The sequence below is a fragment of the Corvus kubaryi genome, unplaced genomic scaffold (genome assembly GCF_017639235.1).
Source record: "Corvus kubaryi isolate FWS band 111438036 unplaced genomic scaffold, C.kubaryi_AGA036_p1.0 37193, whole genome shotgun sequence".
In the NCBI taxonomy this organism is placed as follows: domain Eukaryota; kingdom Metazoa; phylum Chordata; class Aves; order Passeriformes; family Corvidae; genus Corvus; species Corvus kubaryi.
In genome coordinates, this window is record NW_024581055.1 from 1,161,971 (window position 1) to 1,178,127 (window position 16,157).

At 50.9% G+C, this 16,157-nt stretch overlaps 1 protein-coding gene across 18 annotated transcripts in view; it reads left to right on the top strand.

Moving 5' to 3' along the window:
* The window catches only part of PTH1R (parathyroid hormone 1 receptor), a 40,118-nt gene that overhangs the window by 20,183 nt on the left and 3,778 nt on the right, over positions 1–16,157 (top strand). Inside the window, exons 6-13 of one of the 18 annotated variants that reach the window (XM_042022320.1) lie at positions 2,619–2,679; positions 4,584–4,650; positions 7,883–7,977; positions 9,733–9,874; positions 10,344–10,385; positions 11,511–15,807; positions 15,848–15,887; positions 15,928–16,147. In XM_042022320.1, the coding sequence (XP_041878254.1) occupies positions 2,619–2,679; positions 4,584–4,650; positions 7,883–7,977; positions 9,733–9,874; positions 10,344–10,385; positions 11,511–11,873 (770 nt within the window). In that variant the 3' untranslated portion in view covers positions 11,874–15,807; positions 15,848–15,887; positions 15,928–16,147. Of the gene's footprint in view, positions 1–2,618; positions 2,680–4,583; positions 4,651–7,882; positions 7,978–9,732; positions 9,875–10,343; positions 10,386–11,510; positions 15,808–15,847; positions 16,148–16,157 lie in introns of all 18 variants that reach the window. The other 17 variants (XM_042022327.1, XM_042022322.1, XM_042022329.1 and 14 more) reach the window with 17 other exon arrangements.

The window sequence follows — 16,157 nt, forward strand, 5'->3', positions numbered from 1 at the left end:
CCATCCATCCATCCATCATCCCTCCCTCCATCCATCCATCCATCCATCATTCCATCCATCCATCCATCCATCCATCCATCCATCCATCATCCCTCCATCCATCCATCCATCCATCCATCCATCCATCCATCCATCATCCCTCCCTCCATCCATCCATCCCTCCCTCCATCCATCCATCCATCCATCCATCCATCATTCCATCCATCCATTGTTCCATCCATCCATTGTTCCATCCATCCATCCCACATCCATCATCCATCCATCCCTGTACACATTGGGATTTTTAGGGATAACTCTTTTCCCCCTCTTTTCCCCTGGGTATTTTATTGTTGCTTGGGAGCTCAAACTTGGCACGGGATTAGTAAGAGTGGGAATTGTGTCTCCTCTGGAGCTCAGGACAGGCGAGAGAAGAACAAATTCCTGTCAAATATGTCCAAATCCCAAAAAATCCATCCTTCAGATTTGGAGCTTCGCGGTAGTGGGAATATCCAGTATTCCACTGCCAGCCTTTCGGCATGGAAAAGTATTCCTCAGTGGATATAAACTGGAACAGCACCGAAAAATCCAATCCATTTCAACCTTTGCTGATATTCCAGAGCCTGCCCTCCTTTCCATGGGCACATGGATACCAGGGAGGAGGAAAGAGCCGGTGCCTGTCACAAGGAATCAGCACCTTCCCCGATGGAGCCCTCACTTCCCTCGCTCCAAGTTCCCAGTGCTACAGGTCAAGGATTTTCTTCCCAGTGCCAGCAGCCCAGGGAATTGTGGAGCGGGATGAATTCCTTACAAATGTGGCTTTGTAGGAGCGCTGGGCCTGAGTGAGGCTCTGTGTTTAATTATTTATGCTTTCTTAGATTACCCCGGCATTCCCAGCTCCCGGCCCGGATAAGGGCCCCGTTGTCCTGGGGACTGGGACACAGCCGCCCCTGCTCCACACCCCGTGGTCAGGAAAACCTTTAAGCACCCTAATGAGACTTAAGTGCATGCTGAAAGTTAAGCCTGGGCTTATCCCCGAGCCCCAGTGAGCTTAGACTGGGAACAGCCTCTTCACAGTCCCCGCTGATAAATGTCGCCTTTATTTATTTTTTAATAATTTTTTTTCCACCTGAAAGGGGTCATTCTTCCCGAATTTGTGGAAGCTACTGTGGATTGGATCCTGCTTTTTAAGGGAAGCCAGTAGGGGACTCGGTTGTACAAATAACTGGACCCTAAAAAAATAAATACAGGGTTGCATTTGGATATTGGGGAGATTTTTTTCCACGTTTCACAGGGAAAAGATGATGGCCCGGGGTAGCTGTGGTGAAATCAGGATGGTTTATTTGGGAATGAACCTTTGGCTGGATATTTTGGAAGCATAATCCTAAATTTTAGCCTGTCTCTGCTTCGTGCAGCAGCTCTCTTGCATTTAACAGAGCTTCCAATCCATCCAGGGATTTTCTGGGAGAAACGGCCTGAGCCTGACTCCTGATCCACTTTTCCTTGATGTGAAGGAAGGAAGGAAATATCTTGGGAAAGGTGTACTGCATAAAACCACTGGAATCACGGAATCAGGGAATGGTTTGGTTTGGAAGCAGTCGTAAGGATCATCCCATTCCCACCCCATTCCATGGGCAGGGACACCTCCCACTGTCCCAGGCTGCTCCCAGCCCCAATGTCCAGCCTGGCCTTGGGCACTGCCAGGGATCCAGGGGCAGCCACAGCTGCTCTGGCAATTCCAGCCCAGCCCCTGCCCACCCTCCCAGCCAGCAATTCCCAATTCCCAATCTCCTATCCATCGCTGCCCTCTGGCACTGGGAAGCCATTCCCTGGCTCCTGTCCCTCCAGGCCTTGTCCCCAGTCCCTCTGCAGCTCTCCTGGAGCCCCTTTAGGCCCTGCAAGGGTCTCGGAGCTCTCCCTGTGTCCTTCCCTTCTCCAGGGGAACATTCCCAGCTCTCCCAGCCTAGCTCCAGAGCAGAGTTCTCTGCTTCCCATGGGATGAGTTGGCCAGGCCCAGTTTCAGTCTCTCAGGTTCCAGCACTCTCAGGCCTCAGAGACCATCGAGTCCAACCATCCCCCAGCACTGCCAAGGCCACCCCTGACCGTGTCCCCAAGTGCCACATCCACAGGGCTGTTAAATCCCTCCAGCAATGGGGACTCCACCCCTGCCCTGGGCAGCTGTGCCAGGGCCGGACAGCCCTTTCCAGGAGGAATTTTTCCAATATCCACCCTGAGCCTCCCCTGGTCATTCCCTCTCCTCCTGTCCCTGTTCCCTGGCAGCAGAGCCCGACCCCCCCGGCTTCCCCCTCCTGTCAGGGACTTGTGCAGAGCCACAAGGTCCCCCCTGAGCCTCCTCTGCTCCAGCCTGAGCCCCTTCCCAGCTCCCTCAGGAATTCTCCAGCCCCTTCCCAGCTCCGTTCCCTTCCCTGAACACACTCCAGCCCCTCAGTGTCTCTGTCATGAGCACTCCAAATGGGATCGTTCCGCTCCTAGACGTGAAAGCTCAGCCTTTCCAAGCCTTGGTTATGCCGGGATTATTAAAAACTGCTCCTTCCCCTTTCCCCCAACCCACTCCACCTGGAATTTTGGTGCCAGAGCCCTCGGATCCCCACTGACCCCGTGTCACCTGTGTTCTCTTGCAGGACTCCCTGCTGTGTTTGTCACAGTGTGGGCCAGCGTCAGAGCCACTCTGGCCGACACAGAGTAAGTCCCCCTGGGTTTGCTTCTCTCCCTTTTATCTGCAACGTTTTTCTGGGATTTGTGGGTGAATTCAAAGGGAAAAAGAACCAGGCAAAGCTGGAATTCTACTCTGACGTCATTCACTTTCGGAGGAGGGTGGTGGATGGAAGGGAAGGATAATTTTTCCTTTCGTTTTTCGGGATTCAATGACTGGGAATAGCTGCAGTTGTTATCCCTGGGGATAAAGGGACGGTGTCACAGCTGGGCAGGGACAAGACAGGGATCCTTAAAATCCGGAATGAGCGGGAATGAATTTGGGACACAGCAGCTGCAGCACACTTGGAGAAGTTTGGTGTGGGGGGATGGTGAAGCTGTAACTCCTCCATGGATTTTACAATCCCAGCAAGGTTTGGGTTGGAAGAGACCTTAAAGCTCATCCCGTTCCACCCCTGCCATGGGCAGGGACACCTCCCACTGTCCCAGGTTGCTCCAAGCCTCATCCAGCCTGGTCTTTCCCCCAAAATTCACAGGCTTGACCACACAACAGCTTCCGTGCGCCCAGGATCCTCCAGCAGAGGGTCCCCAGGCATTCCCAAATGGCTTTCCCTGGGAAGACACTACTTTCCACAGGGGATTTCAGCTCCAGGGTGGGATGGGCGGATCAGCAGAGCTACTGAAGGGTGACACATCTGTGACACCGGCTCATCCTCACAGAGGTTTCCAGGGAGCACCGAGGGTTTTCAGGCCTCGCTTTCCCTGAGAAGCTGGCCTGGGAAAACTGCGGCTGCCATGTCAGGTTACCTGGATGGGATAAGGAAAAGCCTGTGGCATTCCCATCTCCGTGGCTGGAGAGAATTCCAGCAGAGTAATTCACACTGAGTCACCTTTTCCAATGGCTTCTGGAAACTCCTGGGAGCAAAGAGTGCCCGTCCCTTCTTGGCAGAGGAGGACTGGATCCCAACATCCCAACATCCCAATATCCACGTCACCAACTGGCACTTCCAGTCCTCACTGGGATAAGGACTGAAGGTGGATGGAGAGAAAGATTTCACGGGGCTTGGCTGGGTGTCCCTTCAAGGGCAGGGGTGAAGGAAGCCCGGGAAGCGGGTGTGGAAGCCCAGCACTGTCCCCGCGTGTCAGACACCACCTGGCCCCAGGCTTATTCCAAGGGGGAATCATGGAATGGTCGGGTTGGAAAGGACCTTGAAAGGTCATTTAATCCAACCCCCTGCCGTGAGCAGGGATGTAGCCAGGATTGAAGAGGCCTACAGGGAAGCTGGAGAGGGATTATTCATCAGGAACTGGAGGGACAGGACACAAGCAATGGCTTCCCACTGCCAGAGGGTGGGGATGGATGGGATAGTGAGAAAAATTCTTCCCTGTGAGGGTGAGGAGGCCCTGGCACAGGGTGCCAGAGAAACTGCGGCTGCCCCATCCCAAATCCAGTTGGACGGGGCTTGGAGCAACCTCTCTCCCGTGGCAGGGATTTGGAATGAAATCATCTTTAATGTCCCTTCCAACCCGACCCATTCCAGGATTCTGTGATCCTACATCCGTTCAGCCTCCCCCGTGTTCATGAAACCTGGATCACTTTAAATGTAGGGATTTTTTCTGGTGAGGAAGTGAAGAAGTGGAAAAGGATCCGTTCCTGCCTGGAAGGGACAAGTCTGGATGAGTGTGGGAAGAGCTGGAAAGAGCTTCACCCTCCGGAGAGCAGAACCATCCCAACCGTAGGAATACTCTCATTTTTAGCAGTAGAACAGCAGGGAAAGGGATATTCCAAAGTCTCACAGAGTGCAGGCAGGCTTAGACCAAGTCCTTAGACCAGGCTTTGGAGGAATTCCTCTGTCCAGGGGGATTTTTCCCAACAAAACCCTGGAGCGTTGCCCTTCCGATGCTTTCCTGACGGGATGTCCATCTCTCCTCAGGTGTTGGGACTTGAGTGCTGGCAATTTAAAGTGGATTATTCAGGTGCCCATCCTGGCAGCTATCGTGGTGAGTATGGGGTGAGTGAGGGGTGGGAGGCCCTTGGGAAGAGCTGATCCAGGATTTCCTACTCTAATCTCCCTGTTAACCCAAATCCTGCCTTATAAAAATCCCTACATATCCACTTTGAGGGGTTTATGTTTGTCCCACCTGGAATTCTGGTGGCTGAATACAGCAGAAGGGGTTTCCGAGCCACTCCAAGGAGAGAAAAACCCCACATTTTTAGGGATAAGACCCTAAAATCAGTAATGAAACCAACATTCAAGGCAATATTTCCAACCCAGACAATCCTGGAAGCTCCCAGGGTTTGTAGCACGTTCTCCCCAGTGGGAAGAGATGGAATTTCGGTTCTGTAGCTGGACCAAAGCGTTTCCCAGGCAAGGTTTGGGATCATCCCATTCTTTCTGAACTGATAAAAGCTTGGAAAGCCTCAGAGGTGGGAAGGAAATGAAACCATCTCAGCTTTGATTGGATCTTCAGTCACTGAGGGTGAATTATTCCAACCCCGAGCCAGGAGGGAAAGAAAGGATCCAAGTGACATTATCCCAACACAGGAGAAGCTCTCCAAAGCTGGAGAGGTCCTTACAAGATTTAATTATCTGCACCAAGTCAACCCTGTCCTAATTAGCTAAACCTGCTTTCTATGAATCCATTAATTCCCCTCTTTCTCCCCGCCTCTATTTACTTGGGCTTCTCCATCTCCTGATGGAATCCATGTGAAAGAGCTCATCCACTCCCACAAATCCCATCCCATCCCCCTTTCCGCTCATCCATGAGTGGATTCGGTAGGAATCTCTCCACAGTCCGGAGAGTTTGGAATCTGGCTCTGCCTCCCGAATCAGGAGGCCTTGGAAGATGCTCAGTGTGGGTGAGAAGAGCAGCAGACACACAAAGAGCAGGAATTTTTCCAAGGTGGATGTGCCCATCTGTGCCGTTAGGTGAGACTTTTGGGATTTGGGGGGGAGGGGCTGGATTTCATCCTTTCGCTGGAAATTCTCCACCTGGCCCCAGCAATTCCTTGGAAGAAACGCATCACCGAGACCACATCTTTGGGAATGGAACAGCGGAGGCTGGAGAAGAAAGTTCAGATGGTCCAATTAAACGAATTCCAGCAACCCTGTCGCATTTCATTTGAAGGCCAATTAGCAGAGGAGAAAGAGCCCAATTGAGGCTCATCCTTGGAAAAATAAGGTTTCTCCAGGAGGCTGTGCCTGTGCCCTGGCAATTTGCAAATGCAGCTGTTTATTATGCAAAAATATTCTGTGGGTTGTGTCTGTTTAATTTCTGTGGGTTCATATTGTTCGCTTGGCTGCTTCTGCCATTCCCACGTTGCTGGACCAGGTCCTGCATTTTCTGGATGAGATTTTGGAGGCTGAGCTGTTTAAAATCCCTCCACTTTCTGCTAATTTGGGTGCGATTCCTTTGTCTGGATTTCTTTTCAAATTTAGCGCGTTTGGGGAAATCAGAAGAGTTTCCCTCCTGGGTTTGATAAAGTGGGGAATCTTTAATTTTGCCGACAAATGCAGAATAAGATCCCACTTTGGAGCCTTTAAAGCTGGAAAAGCTCCTATAGAGACATAAAACCTGCTTGGTTTTTCCCTTCCAGATTGATTTCCAAGGAATTAAGTGCCCCCAGGCTCTGTGCTTCCCTGCCCGTCGGTCTATCCACTCCTCCCTTAGAATTCCTCTGCCAGCCAGGAAATTTCAACCAAATGGAGCACGGGGAATGGGGTTGCAGGGATGTAAAATTCCCACAAACCTCATGAAAACGGGGAAATGGATATGGGAGGGAAATTTCACTCCTATCCCAGTGAGGGAAAGGGTGTGACAGGACCTTTCCCGGTTTATTATGCAGAATAGTTCCAAATGAACCTGCACCTCGTTAAAGGAGAAGGAATCCAACCGCAGGCGGCAAAGCCATGGCAAACCAGGCCCTGCTGGTTCAGCAGCTCAGGGAATTCCTGGTTTTACCAGGCAGGATAATTAACCATTGGAACCACTCTCCACTGGTTGTGCTGGGATCTCCGTCATGGAAACGCTGGAACCTGGATCTGCTCTGGCTCCAACCAAAATGAATCCAAGGAGGTCTCCTGGACTATCCAGCTTGAGGTTCACCATGGTCCCTCCCTAAAATTCCAAGCCTGTGTGTGGTGGGGTAATTTGGTGTCTTGAAGCGCTGGAGCCTCCAGAGGAATCCATAGGAAACAGCATTTTCCGGGACCATGGAGCTGCTCGGTGCAGTTACGGGATGGTTCTTCCCTTGTCCCTGCCATAATCCCATGGATGGGTTTGGCTGGGCCAGCAGAAGGTGGAATCCAGGGAAACCAAGCTCCAAAGAGCTCTAAAAAGATGGGAATTGCCCAATGAGGGTTCCAATGGGAATTCCTCTCCATGAGGCGTTGCCGTTACATCTTCCTGCGTGAGCGTGTTCCTGTAGGACACGGCCGGAATCACGGAGTCATGAAGGTTGGAAAAGTTCTCCCACATCGAGTCCAACCATTCCCCCAGCACCACCATGGTCACCACTATCCCTTGTCCCCAAGTGCCACATCCACACGGGACTCCACCATGTCCCGGGATGGGGATCCCACCTCTTCCCAGGGCAGCCTTTTCCAAGGTGGTCAAGCACCACTGGAATTCTCTTGAGCAGTTGGCCACGAGTTGGGTTCACAGATGTGTCTCCCTGAAAGGAACTTGATGATATTCCCTGATTGTCCTTATCTGCTCCATCCTAAACACTTCCCAGAGGAAGTTGGCGGTAGAAATTTGGGAGAAATCCAGCAGTTTTGTTGCCCTTCTGCATTCTTGAGCTGTCATCTCCAGTTAGGTCCACTCTGTGGCTTCCCCGTGGTGCATTTGGCTCGTTCCTCTTTCCTGTTGCACGTGGAAATGTGGGAAGACATCCTATGAGCGCTCCTGGTATCCTGAGGGGATCTCAGCCCCAGCTGGGCTGTGGAAGACAAATAAAACTTCATTTTGGCCTTCTCCAGGTGCCTGCTGGGCTGGCTGGCTCAGGTGTTTCCATGTGAGATGCCCGCACCTTTGAGCCATTCCATATCCTCCCTGAAGGTTAAAACCCCTGCGATCATTCCCGGGATGCTCATCCCTTCCACAGGAGGAGCTTCCTCTGCCGTCGCAGCCCCTGCCTCACCTGGGGGAAGCATCAACTGAACGACTCCACCGTTCTCGCCACTTTTCAACAGCTCTCCTTTCTTTGTTGTTTGTTTTCTTCCCCTCGCAGGTAAATTTTATTCTCTTTATCAATATTATCAGAGTCCTCGCAACCAAGCTCCGAGAGACGAATGCAGGGAGGTGCGACTCGAGACAACAGTACAGGTGAGTGTCACCTGCCCTGTCCGCTTTTCTGGGGTGGGACGAAGTCCTCGGTTCACCCCTCTGGCTATGGAGAAAGCCCAGGGTGACACTGGAGCCACCTAAAATAAGGTGAGAAGGTTGTTGTTGTCTGAGTGTGGTGATGCAGGATGAATCAGAGCCATTTAAACCTCTCCTAAGCCTTTCGAATCCAACCTGCTGGAGGTTAGGGAGGAATTCCAGCTCTTCAGCCAGTTTTTGAACCAAAAGTGCAAAAACAAAACCTTCTTTGTGCTGTTGAAGGCCATAAAACTTGTATCAGTTTATTTGCTTATATTTTTTTCCCTCCTGTGCTTTGTAAAGCTTGGCCTATTTGTTAAACCTGCCCTTGAGCTGGTGTTTCAGTGCCTCAGCTGAACGGAAAAAAAGACTCCAATTTCGTTCTGTTTTTTGTTTGGTTTTCCTTTGTTCTGCCAGCTCGTCTCCCTTGATAATTCAGGTTATTTGTAGCCTGCTCAAAAACAGGATGGAAAAATCGGAGTGCTGGGACACCACGGCTGCTTGAGAGCTCCCAAGGCTTCTTGGGATCTCCTGGACTGCCCAACAAGACACCTGGGAAGGGGGGAGAGGGCAATGATTCGGGATGTAAACCATGAGCTCATTGCTCCCACCTCCCTCTCCAAACACACGTCTGAGGCAGGAGGGAGATTTGGCAGGAAAACACCTCCCAGTTTTCCTCGCTGCCCTGTCAGGGCTCTTATTTATCCATTTATTTACTTCTCCCTGGCTGAAGCTTTGCCATTAATTATGGTTTGGATGGGCCCTGTTCCTTTTAAAGCTCCCTTGGTGGTTTGCAGTCGCTGGACAAGAGGCGGTGCCGGGGTTTTCTGGGAGTGATTCCTGTTCTTCCCGATCCCTGCTGCACTCGGGGACTTGCTGGAACTCCTGGCACAAGGTTTAATCCCTCAATTAATGTCACTTCCAGGCAAAGCTGATTCCTTCTGCAGCCAGCCCAGCCAAGTACACCGGGCTGTGGTGCCTCCTTGGAGTTCCCAACACAGATCCTGTGCTGAGCTGGAGTTCTTCCTGAAAAAGGAGCTTTTCCAAGTGATGCTGAGGCCCAAAGCACCTCCTAAGAGTGGTCACCTCTGCCCTGTCCTCTTCCCCTGGACATCGGGAGTAATTCCACTCCTAATTCCCTTCCCTCTCCTCCAGCCCTGCTCATTGCACTGGAGCCACTGGTCCTGGGTGGATTTTCCTGCCTTGCCTCAACGGAGTGGTTGAGGTTGGAAGCGACCTCTGGAAGTCAATTCTCCAACCTCCTGCTCAGGCAGGATCAGCTGCTGTGGGTTGAGGATGGAGAAGCCTCCTTTAGGGATGAGGGGATGTGGTGGCTGTTGGAACCTGAGGGCTGCAATTGCAGCACACATTCCTTTCATTCCTTTCCACCTGCGATCCTGACCCAGCCTTGGAGTTGGTCTGAGGCTGGAAAATGCATCTCAGCGTTGTCACCTCCAGCATCACACGGGGACGCGTTGAGGGTTGGACTGGCACACGCTGGGGCATGGCCTGGCTGGTGTCACATCCCATAGGAGGCGCAACAGCTTGGAATTCCAGGTGGAATTCCACGGCGCCTGTGGAAACACCTGATACCCAAGGGGAACAAGGAGAGAAAACCACGAGCAGCTCGTGCCCAGTGACAAACCTGGCCAGGCTGGTGATGTTGGGGAGGTTCATCCATGCCCTAATTCCTGCTGTATCCCTTTTTTTTCCCTGCAGGAAGCTGCTGAAATCTACCCTCGTCCTTATGCCTCTGTTTGGCGTTCACTATATTGTTTTCATGGCTATGCCATACACAGACGTGTCAGGGATTCTTTGGCAAGTTCAAATGCACTATGAAATGCTGTTCAACTCTTTCCAGGTACTGGAACTCTGGGAAACCATGGGAATTTCAATGGGGAGAGGAGGGAAATGTTGGGTGCAAGGCTTTTGGGTGCAGGGCTGGGTTTACAAGACACCAGATTTCGTTCTCGGGGGGATTTGAAAATATTTTAGACTCAAATGGTTTCTCTTAGCAAAACACAACACAAAAGGGGTCACTGTGTCCCACAAAAAATGCTCTTCCCAGTGCACTCCAGGATCCCATTGGCCTCTTGTCCCCCAGGACACTCTGCTGGCTCCGGGACAGCTCCTTGTCCACCAGGAGTCCGTCAGGGAATTTTCTCTGTTTCCCTCTCCTGCCCCACTGAACAATCCCAGATTTCTCACACGCATTTTCCACAGCAGGTTTGGAGTGTCCCTGATCTCAGAGAAACCTGGGGGTGCTGGGCAGAAAAGAGACCCAAATTTCCCAAAATTCCCGTTAATTTGTCGTTTCCTCTTCCTTCCAGGGATTTTTTGTTGCCATCATATACTGTTTTTGCAATGGAGAGGTGAGTCACGAACATCTTAATTCCCTCCTTTCTTGGGTTAATTCCACACCCAGATGGATGCACATCAGCACATCCTCATTTTTCCACAACAAACAACCTTATTTTGCGGTCCAAGATCTCCCAGTCCGCATAAAAAATTCAAGTCCGCATAAAAAATTCAAATCCCCTTTTTTTTTTCCTGGTGGAAAACCCCCAGGTCAATACGGCACCGATAAATGAGCTACTGGAAGCAGCAAATGGAGAAAAAAAAGTGGAATTTTTGGTTTCCCAGCACAAGTGCTGCTTAGTGCTCCTTCCTTTCAAATTAAGAAAAACGGATTGATAGAGTCGCTGATTAACCAAAAAACTCTGGATTTTTCCAGGATCTTTTGACCTTTATTCCTACTTCCAGAATAATGTAGTTTAATATCTTTATTTCCATTAATTCCCTCTATTGCTGCTAATTAATAAAGTGGCTGCACCCCCAGGGAAGAACTTCCACGGACAGGCATAAAGTAAAATTTATGGATTTTAAGGGGAATTTATGGATTTTTAAGGGGAATTTATGACCTAAATCTGTGAATTTTAAGGGGAATTTATGACCTAAATTTATGGATTTTAAGGGGAAATAAAACTACAAAATCTCTGTTTATGTTCTGCGCATAAAACCAGGATAAAATCTAAGGGGAATGGATCTCATCCTAACTTTAGCAACCTTTACTTTAGACCCCTAAAATTCCCATTCTAGGGAAATTTCTTGGGATTCAGGTGCCTCTCAAGGTGGTTTTCCCACTCACACTTGATTTTCATGGGACGTTGAGACGATTCCCTCCTGGATGTGCTGCTGTCCATCCCTTAACCCTTGGATAGAGCTATCCCACCTTTCCATCCAGATGTTTTCAGCCACTCAAACTTCCCCGTGTCCAATATTTCATCTGGAAAGGGCAGATTTAATGTGAATTCATTGTTCTTTCCAATTCCCTGGAATCACAGAATCTCCTGAGTTGGAAAGGACCCACCAAGACCCTGAAATTCCAGGTCCCCACAGAGTTTCCCGCCCATTCCGTCTAGGGATACCACATTTTTCTGGAATTTCTCTTCTCCCACTCACGTTTTTTTTTTTCCCCCCCCCTTTTGTTCCCTCAGGTCCAAGCAGAAATAAAGAAGTCATGGAGCAGGTGGACTTTAGCACTTGACTTTAAAAGGAAAGCCCGGAGTGGGAGCACAACCTACAGTTATGGACCAATGGTTTCCCACACCAGCATCACAAATGTAGCCACGAGAGGGGCGCTCGCCCTCCACCTCAACACGAGACTGATTCCAGGGACCCTCAACGGCCACCGGAATTTGCCGGGTTATGTGAAAAATGGCTCCATTTCGGAGAATTCCATGCCTTCCTCCGGCCCGGAGCAGTACAATAAAGACGAGGAATACCTGAATGGCTCCGGGCTTTACGACGGAGACAGACCCACGGTCCTTGTGGAAGAGGAGAGAGAGACAGTGATGTAAAGGCAGGAGGAGATAAAGAATTCAGCCGAAGGATGGAAAAGGTTCCTGGAGAGCATTTAGTGGGAAAAGACCATCAGGCCACGCAGCGGATTCCAAGGGTTTCCATGCAGTTTCTCTGTTCTGTGGAATGAGAGATTAAGTTATTTGGGGGGGGAAAAAAAGTGAGCCGCCAACGTGGCCAGCGGGTGATCCCATCCCTGAATTCCGCGATCCACGTTTTCCTGGTGACAACAAAGCCAGAGCTCTCCAGGCCTGCTGGACACCAGAGATCCTGGGAGCTCGCCAGGGAGGGCTGCGAAGCCCCACGTGGTCCTTGCATCCCTTGGAGCGCGTGGGCAGCCGATGAGGACGGGAGTGTCCCCCAGGAAAGCAAGAGTCGTGCAGGGAGGGTGCGGTGCCATCGTCCTGGGGGGGGACAAGCCACCCTGGGGGTCAGCGGCTTGGGTTTGGTTTGTTCTCTGCCTGTGGATCTGCCTGGTGACACACACGGGGTTGGGAAAGGCCCCGCGACCCGTTGGCGAAAGGTCGCGTTGGGTACAACCAATCCCGTGCCCTTCTTCCCTTGGGAATTCTCATTCCTTGGCAAAATGCTGCTCTGGGGTGGGGAGGGTTAACAGCTCATGGGTGCAGGCAGGGATTCTCCTCTCCTTTCCCTGAGTCCCAGGAGCAAGGCAGGAATTGGTGCAATTTTAGGGTGGGAAGCGCGGCTATCGGAATGTGCGACATTCCTGTTCTTCCAGAGGGGGTGGTGGAGAGGGAACCACCAAGGGTATGGAGTTGGCAGATCCCGGGGGAGGGTTTGTGGCTGAAATCGGTTCCCAGGGTGGATAACTCAGCCCTCCCTTTCTGCGGGTGCTCCTGCAAAGCGCCTTCAGCCTTTTCTTAAAACTGGGAATTGTTCCTCACTCTGCCCTCTGAATGTCCTGTTCCACAGGGTCATGGAATCCTGGAACGGTTTGGGTTGGAAGGGACCTTAAAGGGCACCTCGTTCCACCCTCTGCCATGGGCAGGGACACCTCCCACTGTCCCAGGGTGCTCCAAGCTCCATCCAACCTGGCCTTGGACACCTCCAGGGGTGGAGTGTCCACAGTTTCTCTGGATAACTAATCCAACCCTAATGAGGAGAAAGACTCCCCCAGCAGCAAGCAGCTGCTCTTCTGAGGGCTGATTAAGGATTAACTTCCCCGAACTCTGAAGGAAGTCAGGAGGAGCAGGTGGGATCCTGACTTTGTATCCCACACCTTTAACCAAACAGATCAGGGCCTGACCAAAGCCCAGCGGGAAAATCTCCTCCCTTGGGCATCTCTGAGGTTTGGATTCGGAGCTGGTGGGGCACGTGGTGGCTGTGAGGTTCTGTCAGGAGCTGGAGCTCCTCTCCAGCAGCTGCAGGTCACAGAATCCCTGAAGAGGTCAGAGAAGCCCTCCAGGATCACTGAGTCCAATCTCTGCCCGATCCCCACCAGAGCTCTGAGTGCCACATCCAGGAATTCCTTGGACGCCTCCAGGGATGGGGACTCCAAACCCCCCTGGGCAGTTCCAAGGCCTGACCTCCCTTTCCATGGAGAAATTCCTGCTGCTGTCCACCCTGAGCCTCCCCTGGCCCAGCCTGAGGCCGTTCCCTCTCGTCCTGAACAGAAATCTTTGGCAGCCAATATTTATTTGTGATGTTCTTTTCTTGTTTCGCATCATCAAAAGAAATCAAATCTCATCAAAACCATTTCCCACCAAATGAGAGTTACCAAAATATCAAATTTATGAAGATTAATCCATTTTCCTGCTCTCTTCTTCTGCCCCTCCCGATTTTCTGGCTCAAAGACATTTCTGAGTTATCATTTCACTGCTGGAACAAAGCAAAAATACCAAAAAACCCCCAAGCAGTGACTCATTATTTGCTTGTGTTTATTACTCAAGATTGAGAACTCTTGACAATCCCTCAGAAATTCAAGGAATCGGCAAAAGCCATAAATTTATTTATAAACAAACACAACCTCCCTCATAAAATGCGGCTCTCACTGAAATGAGTCAAACACTGGATTATTTAGGATTTAAATAAATCAAAGCTGTAGTCAAATGTAGATAAAAAAATCACAAGGGTTGTGCAGGGGGAAGAAATATTTTTTAAAATCCTTTGAATTGCAGATTAGAAATGGATTCATTTCTTTCCTGGATGCTTCTGTGCATGAGCAACATCCCTGCAAAAATTGGGATAATGGTGACGCCAAAACAGAGGGAAAACTGCCACTAAGGCCCAGCGGGATCTGTTTGTCAGAGTGTGTTCCCATCACTCCTGGGCTGATCCCAAGCTCTTGATCGAGTGTACGGATCAGGATCTGCTGGATACCCAGGGTCAGCCCTCCAGGATTTTAGTGAGGAAGAATCAGAGCTGGGATGTCTGGAAAGAGAGAAGCAGCCCCAAATTCTGGTTGGGATTTTCCCTGGAAGGACGAATGGAATGGTCCTGTTGGAGCTTAGCCAGAGCCTTTGGATTCAGAGCAGGCTCCTCATCCCTTCCTCCGTTGCCAGGAGCTGAGGACATTCCCCAACGCCAGTTCATCCCCCTCCAAAGGTCTGAGTCCACCTGGGATGACAGATCCTCTCCTGTGGGGTTTTCCTATGGAAACACAGCCCCGAAGGCCGCAGGGAAACAAAAACTGGGGAGGGGAGGATTTGTTTGCCCAGGATTCATCCACTGCTCCCTGCAAATCCTGCAGGAATGACAGGGCTTGTGCCCATCCTGGCTCAGATCCAACACGGGATCGTGGAGCGGAGGGAGCAGATGGGAGCAGGGGTGCAGCAGACACAGCTCGGAATTGTTAGCATGGAGTCGTTAGCATGGAATCATCCCGGAACGGGTTGGGTTGGAAAGGGCCTTAAAGCCCATCCCATTCCATGGGCAGGCACACATTCCGCTATCCCAGGTTGCTCCATGCCCCATCCAGCTTGGAAAACAGGCAACGAAACTTTCCCGAGTTCAAGGAGGAGGCAAAGATCCAAAGGAGCTGTTCCCTGTTTCCTCCTGGTTTTCCCTCCTCCTTTGTGTCAGGTCTGTGCCCGTTTTCCTCTCATCCTAGAAAACATCTGGCAATACTCCGGAGTCCTATGGACCCTCTCACTTCTCCAAGCCAAGCTGCGCTCTGCAGTGTCCCGGCTGACTGGCTCACATGGAATCTCCCTGGAATCTTGTGGATCCGTGACCTCTTGTCCAGAGCCGTGGAGATGTTGGGCTTTGCCAGGGAATCTCACCCCCGGCCGGTTCCTCTATCGTTCCTCTTCTATTCCCATCCACAGCAGCAGAGTTCTCCTCGTGAGTCCTTGCTCCATGATCCCGCTCTTTTTTGGGATTTAACAGCTGTTTAATCTTCCTTTAATTCCTTTGGGATGACTTCTGGCAGCAGTTTTGCCATTCCTGCTTCTCCTGGAGAAGTGCAGACAAATGTTTTCCTGCCTCCTCCGTTCTCCTTGGTCCTGGTTCAGATGAGATCATGTCTTGTCCTACCCCTCATCATTCCTTGACTCTGCTCCTTCTTGTCGTGTTTTGGAGCCAAAGATCTCCCAAAATCCGATTTTTCAGCCAGGGATTGTCTTTGTTTATGTTCATGGGCAATCAGCTGGAGGTCACGGAACATCCACAGCGCTGGGAAGAATGTTCCACTCTTTAAACCGTGAAAATCCACAGAGAGGGAAGATCTCCAAAGCTTTTGTTCCTGTTTGTTGTCTTGACAAACTCGGTGGCTGAAAGGGTTTTTAATCTCAGCTTCTGATGTTTCCAAAAGGTAAGAAACCTCATTTATAGCTTGGGTTCTTCTATTCACACGTCCAGCTTGGTGTCTCCGTGTCCTCCTTGGTGTTTCCATGTCCTCCTTGGTGTATCCGTGTCCTCCTTGCTGTTTCCATGTCCTCCTTGGTGTTCCCAAGTCCTTCTTGGTGTTCCCAGGTTCTCCTTGGTGCTCCCACATCTTCCTTGGTGTTCCCAGGTCCTCCTTGGTGTTTCCATGTCCTCCTTGGTGTTTCCATGTCCTCCTTGGTGTATCCATGTCCTCCTTAGTGTTCCCAGGTCCTCCTTGGTGTTTCTGTGTCCTCCTTGGTGTTCCCAGGTCCTCCTTGGTGTTCCCAGGTCCTCCTTAGTGTTTCCATGTCCTCCTTGGTGTATCCATGTCCTCCTTAGTGTTTCCATGTCCTCCTAGGTGTTTCCAAGTCCTCCTTGCTGTTCCCAAGTCCTTCTTGGTGTTCCCAGGTTCTCCTTGGTGTTCCCAGGTCCTCCTTGGTGTTCCCAGGTCCTCCTTG